General features: G+C 37.5%; 2 protein-coding genes across 2 annotated transcripts; both read right to left on the bottom strand.

Annotated features, from left to right (window-relative positions):
* Nucleotides 1–5,090: 5,090 nt before the first annotated feature.
* LOC148849277 (uncharacterized) lies at nt 5,091–5,710 on the bottom strand. Its single transcript, XM_088948151.1, has one exon. It carries the CDS (start codon nt 5,638–5,640, stop codon nt 5,308–5,310), a length of 333 nt encoding a protein of 110 aa, XP_088804277.1. The 5' UTR covers nt 5,641–5,710; the 3' UTR covers nt 5,091–5,307.
* Nucleotides 5,711–12,767: 7,057 nt separating this feature from the next.
* On the bottom strand, nt 12,768–14,452 carry LOC148849276 (actin-depolymerizing factor 5-like). Its single transcript, XM_088948150.1, has 3 exons — nt 14,131–14,452; nt 13,725–13,984; nt 12,768–13,139 (listed from the first exon to the last, which is right to left on the bottom strand). Exons 1-3 carry the CDS (start codon nt 14,149–14,151, stop codon nt 12,986–12,988), a joined length of 435 nt encoding a protein of 144 aa, XP_088804276.1. The 5' UTR covers nt 14,152–14,452; the 3' UTR covers nt 12,768–12,985.
* Nucleotides 14,453–21,789: the final 7,337 nt, after the last annotated feature.

Genomic DNA, 21,789 nt, shown 5'->3' with positions numbered 1-21,789 from the left:
ATTCCAACAGGAATGAAAATGAGATTCTGATTTTGCCCAACCAAACAGTTGGAATCGGATCCAATTTCAGACCCCTATTCCAGTGAACCAAACGAGGCATAAATGTACGTAGCAGGGAAATTCAAATAAAGCAGTATTTTCCTACATCTACTGTTTATACCCTCTTAAGCATAAACAAATACAGGTCCATTGCCCATTGGGATCTTTCCATGTCCTCCAATTTAATCATGTATCCTCTTCAAAACCAAACAGACTTTCTGATAATATGAACATGGGAATCACTACCAGTAATTTGACTTGACAAATCTTTGGCTTTAAACATTCTAATTAGTTTGATCAATGACTGAAAATCTGCACCCCAAATGTTTTTAATACTAAATCCTGCTATGACTACAAAGGAGCCAACTGATATAGTAGGAATAAGGGTATGTTGAGTTGATTATGGAGAAGTTAATGTTGTTGAAGGCATTCTGCATGCAATTGCAACACAGTTAATTTAACATACGGATACAGTTACTATAATTATGCTTTATTAGTTAAAAGTATGACTATCTTTAATCAAAGATTAAGATGCCCATCTACAAAACATATAAACCATATAAGGAGTAAATAAAAAATCAGAAACTTCAGGGGAAGTTTTAACAATTTATCCAAAAAATAAACAATAGAGAGGCAACTTACCATACAGCCAATGCTCTCGTGTGAGTGAGAAAAAATAGGGTCTGTTTGATTTGCACCTGGAAGATTTGGAATTGAAATGATATATCCCATGACTTGTTTGATTCATATGGGAAATGAAGTCTGAATTGAAATCAGCTGGAATGGAACTTCATTCCCAAAAGAGAGGGAGGGAATGGCCATTCTCTAAAATGGAGGCCTACTAGAAATGAAAATGAGATTTTAATTTCATTCTATACAACCAAACGGTTGAAATCAGAAAGAACCATTCTCATTCCAATTTCAAACCTTTATTCTCACAAACTAAACATGCCCTAACTTATCGTATGTCATGAACAGATACTAAGAATAACTTGTATGAACCTTGAACCTCTGACTCTTGGCAAGAAACACAATATTCAAACCTAGTTGAATCAAATCGGATAGGGGAAGATCATGTGATCCAATCTCGAATTAGAATTCGGATAAACGGATACAGTTTGCAGTCCTGTGTATGGAATATGGATCTCAGAAATCAGAAACCCAGTGGAGAGATCGAACACTTCTTTGCCGTTTTACCTGTAAAAAGCAAAAGTTGGACGACTAGCTCCAACTCCAAGTCCAAATCATCTACAGTTCTACTACAGTACACCAGGCCAATCATGACACACCACATCGATTCTATAGCACGTGGGCAGTGGTAATTGTGTCCGTTGCCTTTAACCACACCAGCAACTTAAAATGGTTTGATAAATCCAAAGGGAACATGAACATAGTGATGCAGCGGGCACAGGTAAAACCGCATGAAGCTTGGACATGCGCCCAGGCAAGTGTCAGTGCGGACTCAAAATATTGGTTCCACATCTGATTCCATCTTCACCTAATCCAAACACAACTTAGCAGCCTTTGAGTTCTATTTTTTTTTTTATTTGCTGGTGGGTAAGGGTGTCAATCGAACTCGTCCGGGATGGATCAACAAGACCATTGTTTTAAAAACCGGATTGGACCGGACAGTCGAATCAGAAAATTTGGGAACCGGTCACCTGCTTAGTTCCGTTTTTCTTTAAAACTGTTTTTTCCTTCAAAACCGTTGATTTTGGTCAACAAATCGCTGAACCAGCCAGTTAACTGTTTGAACCACTCAGACGGTTTTGACCGTTTTCCAAATTTTTAAATTTTTTTCTTTTTTTGTCAGAACGGGCCGACCGTTCGGGTTGAACGGTCGGACCGTTCGAACTGGTAACCGGACCCCTGACTGGTTCGTTTTTAAAAACCATGAACAAGACATATTGGATTGGACCAATCTGGTCTAAAATATTTATTAGATTGGATTGGACCTGGTCCATTTGTAACAAATTTATATTGGATTGGGCTGGATTAAGCCAATATCTGGTCCATTGATTTAAGATAAGAATATATATGTCAATGGATCGGGTTTGGGTTAAAACCAATCTAAATCAAAATGAATTTGAACAGATTGGATGATTCAGACATTGAATTGGACTGGTCCAAATTAGTCCAAAACACTCATTGAATTGGATTGGACTTGATCCAATTATAACGGATTCACATTGGACTGAATCGGATTGGACCAAATCCAGTCCAATTGACACCCTTACTGGTGGGACTTACAAAGAATTCTACAGTGATTTTGTCACTTGCATCTCACATAATCAAAGCAAGGGAAAACTTAAATTCGAAATCCACTCCAGTGATCCTAAAGCATAGCCTTAGTGAATTGCCTAAATCCACCCTCTTTATACAGTTCAATGCATGGCAACACGATAAGTGGTTATTGGACTCATCATCATCATCCATGCCCTATCCCAATTATAAGGGGTCGGCTACATGAAGTCTATTTTTTTAATCCATTACATTTAAAGTTATATCCATGTTAAATTATTAGTGATGCATCACAATCTGGGCACTCCTAACTACCGAGAGTTGATTCCTAGCTGTAATGGACGGCATCTGAGAGGAAGAAGAAGATGAAGGATTCCCGGGGAGCTCTCCCTGAGGGAACACTCCGATGGCTAAGTTAGAACTCTGGGGAAAACTCAAAGAAGATACAAAGAGTTAAGAGTGCTGAAAGTGCTAGCTTCAATACCTTTGCTTCGTGAGGGTTGGGGTTCTTTTATATCGGAGCTCAGTCACATCTGGCATAACTGCCACTTCCCTAGCCGTTACTGCTAGGGCAGGTGTGGCAGGAGCAGGTTGCTGCTACAGGCTGCTATTGCAAGGTACGGACTCGACAGGCGTGCCATGCTTTTCAGAGACGACAAGCAGAACACCGCCTGGCAAGCAGAACGCCGCTTGGTAAGGGATTTGAGCCCTGCCACCGGATCCGGTAGGTACGGATGTCAGGCAGGCACGGATGTCAGGAAGATCTCCCTGCAGCCTGCCGAGCTATTGTATGCCGAACCACCTGGGGCAGGTTTGCCTTGCACCGAGGTGCCGAGGTACGCTGAGATGCCCACACTAGAGGCGGGCCTTAAGCAAGTTCAAACAGGAGTCTCGACAGTGCTACCCCGAGGTGTTTCTCCCTTAGGACACAACCAAAAACCAGGGTGCTCCCTTCTTAGGAAGGGAGAGCTCGGGCCCTAAGAGGAGTTCGGGTCCTGAGAGGGGTTCAGGATCTTCCACACTTGGTGGGAGTCAAGGTTGGTCGGGTGCTAGTCCCCGGCGAGTCGCTTAACCCGCTGAGTGACCAATGTTGGACTTGGCGGGTCCCTCCCGTCGAGTCACGGTTGTGCTATTAGGCTGAGCTGTTCGTCGAGTCAGGTCACGCACACGTGTTCCTGTGCTACGAAGTTGGGCCAAATCACCCTCCATCAATTAGTGATTAAATCATTTCTTAATACTTTTATCCATGCCCTTTTTGGTTTATCCAAAACAGTTCTAGCTGGCATAGTTGATGGTGTTCCATGCACATGCCCGAGCCATCTTATTCTACTTTCTCTCATTTTATCACCTATTGAAGTTATTCCTTAGTTCCTATAGATAAATTCATTTCCAATCCTATCATTTCTTATTTTACTAGCTCATTCATCTTAGCATTTGTGCTTTTGCCACATTTATTTTCTGGACATATTGAACTATTGGGTTAAATTTACAACATAGTGATTGATTGTGAAAACAAATTTGAGGAAAAGTATGGTTCATGCCAACTCTTTCAGATCTAATCCCAATTTAAGACAAATAACTTTTAATGAGCATTAAAATGTGATTGTTTAATTAAACACACCTGTTTAGAATCATTAATTGTGATATTTATTTTATATGCATACCATATTGAATAGCATAATTCTCTGGTGTATGGAAAAATAAAAAAATTGCAATCTTTTTATTAAAACATATATAATATAAACAATTTGAATTTTGAAAAAATAAAGTCAAAACATATGAGACTATCTGTGTGTATGTTTCTTTTTGTTTTGTTTTAAATTAATCCATTCATGTATGTATATTTTTCATGTTTAGAATATGAGAAGTTTATCTAATTCTTCCCAGAAATTAATGAAATTAGTTGTAAGAGATTATCTTTTATTTTATTTGTAGTGTGAATGTGAAGTAGGCCTAAAAGTTGGCCTAAGATGTACTTCTCTTTCTATACTGGGGTTAGAGGCTGAGTGACTATGACATAGGATTAATTGCTTGTAAAGATGCACTAGGTATGATGGGTATTGATTTAACCAGCAAACAACTATGTTTGGTGACTGGTCACTGGTGAGTATTACTACTACCTTAAAAACATTCTCGATTTTCTGCAATGCAAATGAAATTTGAACTGGTGCAATTCATCATGTATGGGAATATGAATGAGTACAAAGTTTGCTTTACCTTTCCAGGTCTCCACGTTTGACTTTGCTTAAGGTAGAAAAAGTGTGGTGCAGATTTCATATCAGTTCAGGGTATTTTGCATCAGTTAAGAGTGCAAAATAGTTTTACAAATCTAAATTGGATACAGAATTTGCATCTGATTCAAAAGTTGCTATTATGAACAAGGATTTTATAAGACAATATCTAATAAAATGAAATTTTAAATTGTGGAATTATGAAGATAGAATAAATGTACTGAAAAATATTACTTATCATATAACATTTTCTTATAATCATATCATATATATTATATTGTACAAGAATTAATGCATAAAATCTATAATGAATTTTTGAAAAGGAATGAAAGAACTAATGTAGCCCTATTTATTGCCTTCATCTGTATCAGTTGATAGCACGTGCAAAAAAGGGGGGAGAGAGAGAGAGAGAGAGAGAGTATAATTTTCACATGGTGGCCTGTTATCTGAAAGAATAGAAAGGTATGGAAAAATAAGACTAAATTGGGTGGAATCGCCAATGGACTCGACTGAGTCACTTTTCTTTCCTGGTTTTCCAAGCATGAGAGCGAGATTGAAAACAGATACATCCGCTTCGAGTGAGGTATCAAGCACTGGTTTTATTAGAAAAACATATTCACACACTTTAATAATCTCTTCCAAAATCCAAGTCGCATAAGAACCGCCAATGATTCCAAGTCAATTTACATAAATTTTAAAGAAAAGAAAACTGAAAAAAAAAGAAAGAAAAAATTCCATCCTCACTTGATTTAGTTTAGTACTTAATTTAGTGCTTTGTTTTGTAACTTTGTATTCTCTAAAGACGGCCTGACGAAGGCCGTTGGGGGAGCCGAAACCGGACCTGAGACACCGGCGACCGGACGGCGACACCATGCCAACAAATACCACCTCGACACCTCTCGTCCGTCGGATCGGGAGATAAAGCAGGAGAGAAAGCACGCGTGGCCTTACGTGATACATCCCAAGCGAGGGTGCCGACGAGGATCGCCCCTACCGCGATTGTAGATGCAACTAGAACAAACCCGCCGGAGAAGCTCCTCCCCGACATCAGACCAAACGCTTTGATCGCCGCTATTGCAGCCAGGTACAGAGTTGTTAGGTTCCCAACCACTGCATCAGATATCGCCATATGATACTGATCGCCTCGCTCCCTCGCTCAATCTCTGAGCTTCCCTCAAAACTCAAAAGCAAAGTGAGGTTACCATTATATATAGTAGAAGAATTATTAATGGAGATTTGGGGTCTGGGCTGGGCCCATCGCTTGGTCGTCAAGCAAAGGTGTAATAGTAATAGTAATACGCCCGCATCATCATCAAGGCCTCTATACGATCGGACGGCTGTGCCTGTGCTTTAATTTACTTTACTTTAATCTTTATTTTTAGATAAAAAACGTATGCACCAATCAGATGGTATCATCAAGATTCACGAGTAGACTTTGATTGGTCAAAGATCTTCGGTACCATGTCTTTCCGGTATCACTGATTTTCTTTTATTTTTAATTTTATCTAAAGTTTTTGCATTTTTTTTAAATTGAAACTGACGAAAATGTCCTTGGATGCCGTCTATGACTTGGACTATACAGAATGTAAAAAGAATCATTCGTGGCTTCCATGCTTATCTCATGATCTTATCCCTGGGGAATGAGGCTTTTGGCGTGAGGTGAGGTATGACTTATGAGGCATCCCAGTGAGATCATACGATATCGCCACGTGTCTAAAACTTTGCTTTTATGATCATATTCTGCAGGGCAACGTGGCAGCGACGGGTTGCTCATCTCTCTGTTTTCTGCCGGATTCTCTCATACCTGACTCTCCTTTATTTTCCAAATCACCCCGAAAAGCAGAAGAAACGTCCACACCTCAATTTTGGATGGTAGCCAGCCAAGCCCACCGAATGATATCTGATTGAGAGAATGGAATGGTGGATTTTGGATTGAGCGAAGTAAAGGAGCGTGCGTATATGACTGTTAGGTGATTAAAAAAAAAAAAAAAGGGAGGACCACATCGATTAAAATTGAAGTGTATTGGCGTGGATGAACTTTTATTAAATTTTAAATTTTTCTTTATGTAAATAATATTATTTCAAAACGTGAATGACAATTGACCACTTTAACCTTGATATGAGATAATATTTTAACTATTTAATAAATTAATTAACAATTAACTAAATGAATCTAAAATAACCGCGGTTGGATGTTAGAAGTTAGATATTTGTATTTAAGGATTTTTGGATTGCAATCCCAAAATCTAATTTGTAGCCTCTTCCTGGTCTACTAGTAGCCCCCAATTTAAAAACATATAACGAAGAAAGTTAGACCAGAAAACTATGCTAAAATGTACCACAGTATCAGCTACCCCGTTTTAATTCTTATTCATAAATGAAATAGAAACGGAAGAAAATTCTGGATTCCCCAATTGATCGACCAGTGGATTGGATTTGCGGTTTACGCCGAAGTGGGTTAGACTTTTAGGCTATGTTTGATTTGAAGGAAAAGGTAAAGAAATACTTACAAGCTTTGGATAGGTTTTCTTACTTTTACTTTCCTTTCTTTACCTTTTTCTTTTAAACCAAACATAGCCCCCGAGTACGAGCCCACCGACAGAGTTTGCAACACATGCACATACATATTTCATAAATGCTGAGCTATGTAACGCCTGCATCCAACCAGCCAATCTCTTTCTTTCCGTGTTATTGAGCCAATGATCCGATGCATTTCACGTAGGGCCATCTCAGTACACCACAAAATCAACTTAATCAGATAATTTTAAACACTCTCATCTTAATACCTTAATACTTAAGAGAGGAGAAATAGAGAGCAAACAACCAATAATCATATAAATTTTAGGCTCCGTTTGGATACGTTTTTGATTTTGATCTATTTGCTTTGAGAAATGAAAAAAAAAAATAAAAATGTATCTTGAACATTTAGTAAGAGTTATAGTAATTTAAAAACATAATAATCTAAAATCGAAATATTTTTAAGAGGCTTTGGGGCTTTAAAAGCACAAATCCTCTGGTTTATCCAAACGCAACTTTAATAATTTGCACTTCCATTCCTAACAAATATTTAGGTTAAGATCAATATGCATTCATGCTTTGATATCTAACTAGTGAACATGTAAGTGCATTTGCATGTGACAGTATCTCTAAGACAAAACAATTTATAATCATGGACAATTTCTAAGCAGTTTATATGTGAGTAGTTTCTAAAATGGGAATAAAGGACATATATGCCCTCTTTATGCCCATTGTATGTTTAGATAAGAAGAATAGAAAACATCAGATGAAAATTCTATAAAGAAAGGACATTTATTCTTTTATAAGGTGAATTTGGAGATGAGACAAATCAAAATATTTTGCTTTCTGTGGTTATCAAATACAGTAATCGAAAAATATTAGATTGTTTTGGGTTTATTCATGTCTAACCTGGCACACGCCAATATCACTGAGAATTTGGACTTTGGACAATATGCAATATAGGAAGGAGAATCCTATGAAATCAAACCTTCTAGTGCTTAATTTGAAAAGACAATTATCCACTACAATTGTAAAAAATAGCAGCGTAACATCTTTAATTTAATGGATTTAACATGCAGCAAATAGCTAGTAGTTGGACTCTTAATAAAAAGTAAAATAACTTTTTATAAGGGCATTAGCTAAGTGCTGAATAGTCTAAAATATTAATTAATGATCAAGTATTTTAATCAAATCCTAGAATATTTTAGAAGAATAAAGCATTCAGATTATGATATAATCATTCTAAAATATTAATTAAACATTAAGATTGTATTTGGAAGGAGTACAAATATAAATACGTAGAGTGTAAAACTTTGTATTTTATATTATTTTGTATGTATTTATATTTCTTGTAAATTGAACCTGACTGTATTTAGTTGCAATGCAAATAAATTTGCACTGATGCAAAACCATGACAGTGCAAATGATTTGAGTGTAAATTCTGACCTGTTTTTGTTTAAAATTTTAACTTATTTAGTTCGTTGCAATATAAATTAAGTAAATTAGAACATGGAACAGAATAAAGTAAAATCCAAAATAAAATTAAATGAGAATTTGTATTTTTTACATTTGAATTCCCATGCATTTGTATTAGTGCAAATAAATAAAATTGCACTGCAAACAAACACAGCCTAAAGAACATTTCAGTATAAGGGATAAAATTGAAATGGAAAAGAATAAAAAGTTACAGTACATGAAGCTTGTCGAATGTAACTCACCCAAACTCTAAATATAAATAGGAATCCCATACCCAGTTTTAAGGACTTTTACCCGTTACTCACATTGAAATCCATTTATTCTCTCTCCTTTCTTCTTCTCTCCTCTCTTCCCTTTGCAATCCAACCATTCCTCTTCTTATCTCATTTCCATTTCAGTCACTTCCCAACCAGACTTTGAGAGCATAAGCCACCATCACCACCACCTTACATGTATTGTCATATTACATATGAGAATCACTTGACTATAAAATGTGTGGGACCGGTAGTTGATATTTATAATTGAAAGGTCAGATTTGACATTCAGGTAGGAAAAACCCAAAACATAGGTTATCATAAATTTGTATTAATTAATCCATAAAAAAAAACAAAACATTTCAGTAGAGAAAAAATATCTTTATCATGAACTTGTATTGATTAATCCAAAATATTTCAAGAAGAAAAACCTTTACTCTGAAGTTTTCATAAAGTTATGCTTATTAGCAACTTGATGTGCCATGTGGCATCGGCTAGATGCAATCCTGGCCGCCGACTGCAAATCACCTCCTACTACTCCCAAGGCAAGGTCAAGTATAAATAGGGGTGTCCCCCTCCAAGTAAAGCATGTTGCTCATTTCTGTCTTTTAATTCTTTTGCTCTCAAGTGCTTAGTCTGAGCCCTCACCTCAGACCTCATCCAACCCCTCTTGCACACTTGACTAATTAGAGCGCCAGAGTCTTTGCCCCTGAAATAACACTCAGAGCCTTTGACGTCTGATCTTTTGCTCTTAGGTTGGATACATCAGCCTCGACTAAGGAAGCAGATTTATCTTATTGCCCTCGTCCCATCTTTAGCGGAAACAGCAACCAAAATACCAACAAACTATAATTATTCTTCACAATATTCTTCTTAACTTTCTCACCCATCTACATTTAACTGCAGAGGAGTAGAAGCTTCTACGCAAGCTGATTTTTGGCCCAGCGGTGGAGATCCACATGTGGATCTTGTCCTCACACTCCAGCTTTAGACTTTTTTGGCCCAGATATGCTTTCTTCGAGATAGTAGAGATTAGAGAATATAGATTATGGACCCACGGTTCGGGCCATTCGTAGAATGGATGGCCCATTTGGTCCCACATCCACTGATACTGGGCATTGACTGTAAGGTAAGACTTGTTAGGTGTAATTACTGTACCTATTAATGATGTCTGCTTTCAGGTTATGGGGAGGTGAAGATAAATATCTGATCCCAGGCATGAGGTATCTGCACCCACAGTCCAGACTTAACCAACTGTACCAAATGGCAAGTTTTAAGATTCGTCCAGAGAACGACTCTAGCCCAGTCAAATCTCCAGAGAGGGTACATTAAACAGTCGTGGACCAAGCTTTGTATAGTCCAAGCCCAGTTAGCAACTAGGTGCATCCAGAGAAATAACAAAATTGAATCCTTCTATTCTCATAACTCATAAGAGAAGGAAAAAAAATATTTTGGAGTGGGTCTAGTGGATGCCCATGTGGGTCCACAACCCAATAACAACTTTTCAAGCATATAAGAACAGTAACTCTAAGGTTATGTTTGGTTTGAAGGAAAAGGTAGGGAAAGAAAAGGAAAGACAAGGAAATTTATACAATATTTGTAAAAATTTTCCTATTTTTCCCTTTCTTTCCCTGCATTTTTCTTCAAACCAAACATAGTCTAACTTAATTAGGTTAAGTTTGGGAGTGCTTATTTAAAAAATAAGTATTTCTAAGATAATGTAAAAAAAAACACTTATTTTAAATAGGGATAGTATAAATATTTCTAAAATAACGTGACGGGCCAAGATATGCAGAAAGGAAAGAAGCAATTATTGAATAAACACTTAAAAATAAACCCAAAGTTTGGGCTTCACAAATAAGTATTTATTCTTATTTTGGACTTATTTCTCAAATGCAAATAAATGATTATTGGTGTAGTCCCATCCTAAAATAAGTGCTTATTCCAATAAATACTTATTTTTAAGCACTCCCGAACTTAACCTAAAAATCAGGGCAAGTGGATCAATTTCTAGCTGAAAACAGTTACTGAATTCATTAAAATTTTCCATGGTAGAAGGATTGGTCTCAAATAAATCTCAATTTGAGTTCTAGCAAAAATATGAGGTGTTTGTTTCATTATTTTGGGGCAGAATTTTGGATGAATTTTGTGGAGAGTTGAAACCTAAAAATTAGAATGGAATCCAAGCTCCGAGCCTCCGATCCCATTTGAGGCCTCAGCCATCTTAATCATGAAAGCAACGAAGCAGCAGATACATTGCCCAATTATGGTTTCGACTACCAAAGCAAAATCACTTTTTTTTTTTTTTTTCTGGTGCGACTTCTTTGTCTAACAAGGTAAAAGTTGCCTTTTTCATTCGTGGACAAGTTGGGCCTTTACCACCTTTCTCTTTTTCTTTCTTTTGGAGGGCATTTAGGCATGGATTATTCTTGGAACATTGCACGTAGGGGGTGGGTAAGGGTGTTAGGTACGTGCTATTGTAACAACCCTTATGATCGAGATACATCGATGTGTCCAATCGCAATCCACTTAGATTAAGGGTTAGGATAAGATTAGTTTCAGTATTAATTTATCCTCTCGCGTCTCTTGTTATCCTTCTATTTGTATCTCTTGACATAACTGAAGGAATCAAAGGCTTCTATGCGCGTCTGTTCTCCCATCTGGTTACAAGGTTCAAAATATCGATCCAGTTGATATGCCGATTGGGGCGTATCAAACTGTTTCGAGGCTTACTTCTTTTTTATTTTAGTTTTTTATTTTTTCAACCTGATTCAAAGAGGTCGATTTAATGTCCGCCTACACCCTGAACCAGGTCAGACCCCAAAACACTCGCTGTTGGAACGTATCGGGAGGCCACCAATACATGAATTGTTAAGAGAGTTGAAAAGGCTAAGGATAGACCAAAATGTAAATGAATTATAGTAAGAAATGATTTAAGCAACTCTAATTTAACAATGGATATGAGATTAAATAGAGCATGACAAAACACAATTCATATGGCCACTATATCAGTTGGGATTAGACTTGGCATCATCATCACAATACAAATCCAATTACATGGAGGTTAGGCTTGCAATTTATATGCTGTACTATTGGGTTCGACCACTGCTGAGCTTGCTTTGCACTGCAAGTCCCAAGCCTGGATATCCAGGAGTAACTGTGTCTGTGTGTAAAGCTGGCAAGTGGGGATGAAGCTTTGCTTAGTAGAATGGGGATGCTGACGAAATTGACCACTTAAGGTTATCTATTTGATTTTGGTTTAATGTAATCATACTTATCAAAAGCAAAACTTCGGTACAGCTTTCTCTTTGTTTCACTGTTCTGCCAAGTAGATAATTTAAACCCCAACCGCCTAACCCACTCCAAAATTCATAACTCTCTTCATCAGCCTGGAGAGAAATGAAATCATATACGGGGAGACAAAAAATGATATCATGATGCACGCGCCTGTCTGGAGATTGCTAAATTATTAGGGTCTTAAAGAGAGGGAAATCATGTAATTGTGAAACTCGGAACCTGGAAATTCGAAAGCCAGTTTTAACTTAGGGCCCGTTTCATTCACGGGGATAGGAGTCTGGAAATGAGATTCCATTTCAGTTGAATCGATGCTTTTTTAAATTGGACCGGACTTGATGGTTGGATCAGAAAAACAGAGAATTGGTTTGGTGATTGATTCCATTTTACCCCAGACTCTTATTTCTCTAAAATCGTTAATTTGGTCAGTAAATTACTGATTCAGGCAGTCAAATCATTCAAACCGTCCAATAGTTTTGGTGGTTTTTTTTTAATTTTTCAAATTTTTTATTTTTTGTCAGAATGGGCCATTCATTCGATACAAACGGTCAGACCATTCGACCTGGGAACCAGACCCCTGACCGGTTCATTGTCCAATTTGATTATAAAAACCTTGTTTGAACCAACAGGTTATAAGATTCTTAGACCATTTCAATTTCGATTCCAATTCCAATTTTAATTCCAAATGCTAACGAACCCTTGTTATGCTATAACATTTTACCTGAAAACAAATACATGCTTCAACACATTCATTACCACAGATTAGCAAATCAGCTTATGAAAAGAGAAACAGAGAGGAACTGAAAAGAGAATTTTAGTACATCCTCTATGATACATGCACTGTATATACGAAAATTTAAAGGAAAAAAAAAAGTGAAGAGAAACAAAATGGTTAATTAGACTATTCCTGTTTCCTTCTTCTGCTTCTTTTCTTCATTTATTGGCTTTGTCTTTAATGATATCGAACCCCATCTCCGTCGGATCCGTGGCCTGAACTTCGTAGTGAACACCCTCGAGCACTCTCTTCAGTCCTTCTTTCGAGGTTGCATATAACATTTTCGCTCTTATCCTTGAAGCCGTCGGAGCCCTGAAATTCGCCGGAACAAAATAATCATAAACAACCCCATTTCACTAGAATGATGAAACCAAGATTGATTGGTGAGCAATTATAGAATAGCCAGAGGATCATAGCAATTGGAATCAGGAAAGGGGATCAATCCGATTAGAGACTTCCTATATTTGCAAATTGCAAGATCAAATTGACTCGGAATCGACACGGCCCCACCGCGGATTTCTCGATTCCGACTGGAAAGGGAAGATTAGACCAATCACGGAACTCCACGTCATCCTGATATATGGCCCACCTATACAGAGCTAACGTGAGGTACCGTGATTGGTCCAGCATTGTCCAAAAAGTCCGATCTCCCTCTACGAAACATCTGCGCCCCACAATGCCCCACAGCACATCCCGACAGAGCTAACGTGAACTCCTACTTTTCCGTTTTCCGAATCGCAAATTATAGCCAACTTTGTGATTACAAGAAAAGTTCAGGGACAGGATGGTCATCGGAAAGGTAATCACTAGTCATCACCGAACAGAGAATCGAGGGACGGAAAGGGAGGTAGTGAGATAGATAGCAATTAGCAAAGAGGCAAAGACAGAGAAACGAACCATGCGATAAAAAAGATCTTGCTCTTCCGGCAATTATCAACGGTGACGAAGTCGAAATCAAAGACGGCATATCGACAATCGTCATTAGGGAGGGATGCGGCCATATCGTCGTAGCTCTCGGCGGGCCCACCAACCTTGTCGACCGTCACTAGCCTCGATCGCTCGTCGATCTTGAACACGATGTATCGGTGCACCTTCTTCCATTTCAACGCCATGAATGAGTCCCTGCACTCATCCGTTATCCACATTCCGGTCGTCGCCTGTTTGTCGACAACATATGATCGACAACCGGATCGATTTTAGTTCAGAGACAGAAAACCAAGGAATTGAACCATCCACCAGAGTCTCGAAAGATAAATGAAGTCGATTTAAAAAGAAAGAAATCATCCGTAACGTTGTGGATTACCATCTTAAAAGCCATCGCCATGGTTGTTGCAGTCGGTATGTCGGTGAAGGTCTAGTTTGAGTGACTGTGTGTTCCCGACTTCTTCTTCTTCTTCTTCTTCTTCTTCTTCACAGCAGTGTCTGTAATCTGTATGAGATAAGCACCAAGCTGGGAGAGTAGGACTGAGTAGGATTAATATATAGAGAGAGATTCATGGATTCTTAAAATTCCACTCGAGTTGATTCTATTACCGATTTATCTGACTACATTTCATCGAATTAAACTATGATACCGGAAACGCATGATATCCTAAAAGTGGTGACCAATCAGGGTTTTGATTCGTAAAGTTTCTTCCGATATCGGCATCATAGATATTGTCGTCTTCATCAGAAGTCTTACACGTGTACATCAGAAGTCTCTACAGATGTCAGCATTCCGACTCGGTAAATTTACTTCAAAATGACTAAACTGACCTGCTATTGTGCTATTTAAGAGTTCCGTCTCTGAGAGTCTCTGAAAGACTGGCACGGTGCAGTTCTCACCCGACCCGCCAACTCCACCCGGATTTCAGGCGAACTAATATGGTCCGCTTCGCTGCTTCCCGTTTTGTGCAATACTGTTGGCTAGTAGGCCAAGGCCAGCTTGGACACTGGGTCGTGACTCGTGGCATCGTGCTTCGGTGGACTTTCTTTTCCTTTTCTTTTCCGACCCGACCCAACACCACGGCGAAAAAGGAAGAAAAGCTTATGGAGTTATGGGGCCGTGGCCGTGGGAGCGCCAAGAGGAGCTATTCACAAACCAGTGGGAGTGCAGGACCAAAAAGAAATGAATAATAATAGGTCTAGGTCCTTTTGAGGAGCAATGATCTGGAGTATGAAAGGTACACAAAAGATACAAGTGATGTGATCTGTTGTATCGCAAATCAAACGATCTTTGATGATGGCCCGCATGCAAGCCCATTGACAGAGATGGGGCCCACTAAATGGGCAGTAGAGATGGCTCAGATGGGCGTTATGCGTGCCGATTGCCGACAGTAGTAGTCAGACGGAGTGAGAACAATCAGGAAGGGGTGGCCTGGTAGTGGGGCCACCCTCTGCCACACATCAGGCCGCTGAATTGGTGGACCATCTTTTGTAGACTTTGTACAGCAGGAGCAGGACTTCGTACCTAAGCTTAAGCCCTCCTGCTCGTGTCGTGTAGTCAGTCGTAGATGAGAGATTTCTTTTAGTGCGTCGAAGGTGACCGGCGCACGTTGGTTAGTAGTAGTACGATTTGTGGACCGGATCATATGCAGAGTCCAAGAAATGAAACTTTTTTCAATTCCCATCAAATGGTAGGGCCCACCAAAGCTTCCCCCTCTCTTTTCTGTAGGGTCCACCGACGTTGATGATGTGTTGGGACTGACTGATGATGCTTCTTTATCCAAGTCCATCGATCATTAATTTTATTTTTTATTTGGAAGTTGGGGGGAGGGGTGTGTCCGTCGTGTTGGTGTCTTGGTGATTCCATGATGGACTGATGAGTGGTGATATGGGGCTTATCCTACAGATACGGGTTTGTGGAAATTGTGACCACCTGACTGTAAGACACGTGGTGGGCTAGCATTCCCAATTTGTTACGTACGAGGGGTTTAGTTAAAATACATACGGCTCACCTACAACTACAAATAGTCAAACATTGTATTTGTTTTGATCCGGAGAGCAAAGATGCGAGATGTGGACCCCACCTCTCGGATCACACGCCTCCATTCCCCCTTCCCTCCGTCCCTCAAGTTTCACACTTTCTTGGCGTAAAAGCAAAGTGGGAACTCTGAAGAGTGAGAAGTCGCAAATCACAGCTTTATAGAAAGAATCAAAGTGATGATAATAGCAAAAGTTACAAAACACATGAAGCAAAGAGTTAAGCCGTGAGACTGAACCCATTGGTTCAATTCCAACCCAACCCGGCTTGCTTATTGTTAACATCTCCCACTCTCAAGATTTTAAATTTGGATTGCGGGTGATACGTATTATTTTGGAAGATTTCTGACACACGGAATATGTATAATTAGATGGTTTCACATTTTTTTGTCCATATCGAATCAATACGAAACTCTCCTTTTTAAATTTAAATTTAATTCATCTCTTCACTCTCATTAATATCAATTTTAGTCACTAAATGCTAATATTATTTAATTAAATGCTCATTTGAATTACCTTTAATTACAACATTTAATATGTATTTAAATGTTATTTAAGTCAAACAACTTGTTAAAAATAAAAAACCAAAGGTAATAAGTTTTGAACCCAATTTATTTGCTTACAACAATAATTAATTAACCATTATGACAACCTTAATTGCTTATTAAAACAACATGTTTTTTTTTATACTTGAAGTAATCTTTCTTGCCTTGTGGATGTTTCCCAACAAATGCTAAAATTTGATTATTAATATTTATATAATAATAAGATAAATACAAATTTTATTTATTTATTAAAAATTAAGGTATATATTAACTTGTATACATAATAAATATTAGTATATATACAGACACATGCATTTTAGTTCTACTATTTTTCAACAGTTACTAATTATATCCCAATACTTTATATAAATCATTAAAGAATGATTTTTCATGTTTAAATAAATTAGTTATAATCACATAAAACTCATTTTTATTGTTGTTCATATTAAGGATTTTCTAGTATATCCATGCGAATCTTGATTTTTTGTTTGTATCTATGTGTTTCCAAAGTGTATCTCAATATGTCTCTTAAAATCACCTTTCGAATACACCTTGTGTTTCCAATACTTTGAACCTTGCCCACTCTCAGTTTTAAATAGAGTTGTAATTGGATTGGGTTCAGCAAAATCTGCATCTGATCCAACTATTGCATCCAAATCCAATCAGATTGTGAAGAACTTGGATTCAAATTTAATTTTTTTAAAATACTAGAAAATTAAAAAATTAATTACTTTTCAACTTTTATATATAATAAATTAATATAAATATAACACCCTGAATTTATTATATGTATAATATAATATATAGAATCTATTTTTTATAATTAAATATAATTATATAAAATTTATATGTTAAAAACAATAACTATCATAATATAATCCATTTCTGATTTTAATGAGATGGGATGGGCTCAAATCCGAATCCAATCTGATTATTAATTGAATGTACATTGCAACGTCCAAATCCAGTCTAATTACATAAATACATCATCTGAATCTGAGATAATTGGATCCAATGTCAAATTGGGCCTCAAATTTTTGGGTATCATTAACAGGCCTAGTTGTAAGGCCCATGCCAGCGTGCTTCAATGAAAATATATTGAGTAAAGTAGGGATGCAAATGGATCTGGGCATATTCAAATTTGCTTAGGCCACGATTGTTTGAGGTGGAAAATCGAACATGGGTAAACTTTACACCCCGGTTCGATTTTACACCTGTTTGGAAATAGTGTAATTTTAAATAGTATATCGGCATAAAACTCATTTTTTGAATTTTTTTACATCGATAATCGATGTAAAATATACATCGAAATTAAGGATATACAACTAACATCTCTTCCTCTCTGTTTTAATTGTTTTCTCTCATTGGCATCGATGCACTCCGTCAAACATCTAGTCTAAGATTTTGGCACTGGCGAAGCTTTGATTGGCACTGGCAATTTTGGCAACTAGGTGGATCTGAACCCAAGGCAACAGTGGCACCGACGATTTCTCTCTCTCTCTCCTTCTTCTTCCCCCTTTTTTTTCTTTCTCTGTTCCGTCACCATTGCTTTGCAGCGACGGGTCTGAACCCAGGGTGACAATGGCACCGGCGAAACCGCCACTGAAATCACCCTATAAATAGAAGGGAACGACCCAGGTTGGTGACATGCCTTCCTCTGTGCAGTGTGAAGAAGAAAAACAATGACGTAAACAGAAGAACATGTGGTCCAAACGGAATCAGCCGGCAATGAAATTTTTGTCAGATTAGTTCAAACATTGAAATGTTAACAGCTAGGTAGCAGGGAAAAGAACTGCACCATCTCATCGAATTTACACCTTGACAGCCAAACATGGTTAGTGTACATTTTCAAAATCTACTGGTCCCAATTTTTATCGACAACTAAACCAGTTCACATTTTTCATCGATGTAAAACTGAATTTACACCTAAAACAAATGCAGCCTTAGTCTATATTCAAATTTGAATGAGATCTTATTCATCGAATTTATCACCTTTCATATCACTAATATGAATTAAAAATGACGTATTTTGTGTACAAAAATAAATTGAATTAACTTATATGAAACTTGAAACTTTGATATTGGATCAGATAGGGGAGGAATATATTCGATCAAATTATAAATTATAAATGGATTGAATTTAAATTGAAATTTGGACAAATGGACACCATTTGATCCTAGAGTCACAAACCCTAATCAGTAAATCATTTATGCTCCTTGGAAGAGTGAAAATACAAATATGTTGCAAAACCTTATACGTGGTCCATATGCATTTTTAAACCTTTTGCACTGAACACAACTATTTGCACTCTTCCCAAACTGAGCCAAGAAATACGGAAACTAACCTCCCTAATATTTTGATATCTGCTATAAAAATCTCCCTTCGCGTTTTAAGTAAACATGCAAATGCCCCCCTTCCATTGATTGTCCTGATGGAAAACACTGGCTTATGTGTTAAAAGTATTTAAAATCTCATTTTTACACAAAAAAATGTGTTGGGATGAAGATTTATTGAATTGCCTCCAGAAAGTAATTCACTTTATTTGAGTTCCATTGTTTAATTTCAAGTGAACTGCAAAGCTGAAGTTGGGGTTGAACTAACACCTCTCCTATTGTCAGAAATACCGTATTCAATTCAGGCAACCTGAAGAATGAACAATACTCAGAGTCATGGTTTTCAAAATCGGACTGGACGGGACGGTTGGATCGAAAAAAACTGACCGGTTTCATTTTACTCCAAAACCGTTATTTTGCTAAAAACTGTTGATTTGGTCAGCAAATCATTGATTCGAGCGGTTGAACTATCAATTTGGCCGTTTTATTTTCTAAAACTTTTTAATTTATTTATTTTTTATTAGAACGGGCCGTCTGTTCGGTTCAGACGATCGGATTGTTCAACCTGGGAACCAGACCCCTGACTAGTTCGTTGTCTGGTTCGATTTAAAAAACCTTGCTCACAGTGCATATTTGTATAAGGCCATGATTGAGAGTGTTTAAAAATAAATGCTTATTGGAAACAAGTGCTTATTTGGGTGGGGACCATACCATTAAGCACTTTTTAGTGTTTGGGAAATAAGCCTGAAATAAAGCACTTTGTATAAGGCCATTTCAAGCTATTTTCGGGAAGCTCCAAATGGAGCTTTTTGTCTTTTTTCAACTCATCTTCGTGCAGAGAGATGCGCGAATAGACGTGCCTTAACCAAACGGTATTCAAGCTGATAAGATCTTGAAGCAAAAGCTCACATCATTTTTTGATTATCAGAACTTCAAAAAAAAATATTTTAAAAAAGATTTGTTAAACAGCCCTAAAATAAGTGTTTATTTTTTAAAATAAGTGTCAAATACAAATAAATACTTATTCGAATAAGCACTTACTTTTAATTTAAAAGCACTCTCAAATATGGCCTAAAAAGCATAAGGGAAGGTTTTTGCAAAGGTCGAAGAAAAATAAAAAATTAAATATTATCAGAAAACATAAGAAACTTAACCAATTTTTTTCTGTAAAAAAATATAATTAAAACTTGCCTTTATTCAGTCTAAAGTTATGATAAGGCTTTGAATTGAGTATATACCTGATGGGCCCTAAATTTAACCTGAAGTGAGTGAATATAAATAAGGCCCTGCTCTGCAAATAAAAGCACTGGATCCGAAGTATGAAACACAACAAATACATGAAGGAGTTCGAAGGGAAGGGGTCTTGTCCACTTGTGTTTGTGAATGAACGTCGAAGGTCTCAAATTTCGACCCCTAGAGCAGTCTTGATTCTTGAGAGCTTTACGAAGAGGTCGGTCCAAAAGGGTGGGGTAGTCGAATAAGGCAACAATCAGCAATTATTCCATGAAATAATTTAAGTTTTTGATAGGTCCATTAAAATAATAAATTTAGAGGCAAAAAGCCCCTCCCCCCTCCCCTCTCATGTGTACACGTGTATTATATATGAATCATTTCACTAGTAAAATATGAAGCCCATGATGAAGGGTGCAATGGGTGACAAGACATGACGCTCGGTGGGATTATATTTAGTGAGATAAGGATCGCTTGTCACTGAAGGCTGTGTTTGGTTTGATAGAAAACAAGAGAGGAATAAAGGGTTGAGGGAAAGTTCTCAGGCCGATGAGAATGGAGGAACACTAAAATACAACAAACATACCAGCAATGTTATGGAGTATGGACGATAATAGGCGGCCTTTTCTGGGGCCATCAACCGAAGCTATTCTATCTCGGCTTTGATAATTCCACTAGAAACTAGCAATTGTTTTCGTAGAAATTCCTAACGAACGTCTAAAACCACTGCGAGGCTGCTTAGCAAGAAAGACAAAACCACCTGAGACTTGCTAGACCAGTTTGTCATTCTGTTACGATCCCAGATAGGAAGTAACACGTAAATTTCGTCTACTTCGAGGGAAATGAGATACCTCCCTGAGACTTGCTAGACCAGTTTGTCCTTCTGCTACAATCCCAAATAGGACGTAACGTAAATTTTGTCTACTTCGAGGGAAACAAGATACCTCCAATAAAAAATTAAAAACCAAATGGTTATAGGTAAAAATCTTCAATTGATTCCTCATAGAAACAATGGAAGCATATTATACATATACACTCCAACTCTCACACAACCACTCGTTAGTCATTACCCATTACACCCATACCCACTGTTCAAGTTTTTTATTTTATTTTTGGAATTTTAAGCTTAATTCTTTTAGTTTTGGTATTTTTCATTATTTTCTTTTAAATTTCAATTATTTCTTGGGATGACCCAAAATGACCCATGAGTCAACCCTAACCATAACATGAAGGGTTAGGATCTAGCATTTGCCAACACCCAACCCAAAGTTCAACCCAACCTGAAATCAACCCAAAGTATCTTAACCCAACCTGAACCCAACCCACCCAATCCAATTGCCAGGCATAGGAACAATTAATAACAACTTTCACAAATGGGCCCATGTGGCTCTCTGCTACATGCATGGCCCAACACTTGACCAAAAATACCCACCAACTTATTCTTCCAATTTAAACCACATTCAATAAGTGGGCTAACTAATGGACCAATATGTTAGGCACGTAACAAGATTGAGCATTGATGGTGATTGATGGTGTTTTACTCCTCAAAATGAAAACGAGATAGAACAATCCACAATCCAATTTGTTTTTCAAAAGAGATCATCATCATCATCCTACTCCACGGAGGAATAATTCACGTAAAGAGCGTACTTTCAAATGTCGAGTCTTACCAATCATACAACCTATAATTTGAAATAATACCAAAGGCGCAATTAGGTTTTATTTTCATATAGCATTAAATAAGATAGGTATGATCCAGATCCAAAAGGAAACGTTTTTAAATTTTAATTGGGTGTTATCCAATAGAGACCTTGGAACACCTGGGACCTCCTAGAAGGCTAGAACATATCCAGCTTCAGATCATTGATGAACCACATATGAATTGCTTAAAA

The sequence above is a fragment of the Nelumbo lutea genome, chromosome 6 (assembly GCF_056320005.1).
Source record: "Nelumbo lutea isolate HS-2025 chromosome 6, American lotus-T2T, whole genome shotgun sequence".
Lineage (NCBI taxonomy): Eukaryota > Viridiplantae > Streptophyta > Magnoliopsida > Proteales > Nelumbonaceae > Nelumbo > Nelumbo lutea.
Note: the sequence above shows the minus strand (reverse complement) of the source record. Positions and strands in the feature narration are given on the sequence as shown.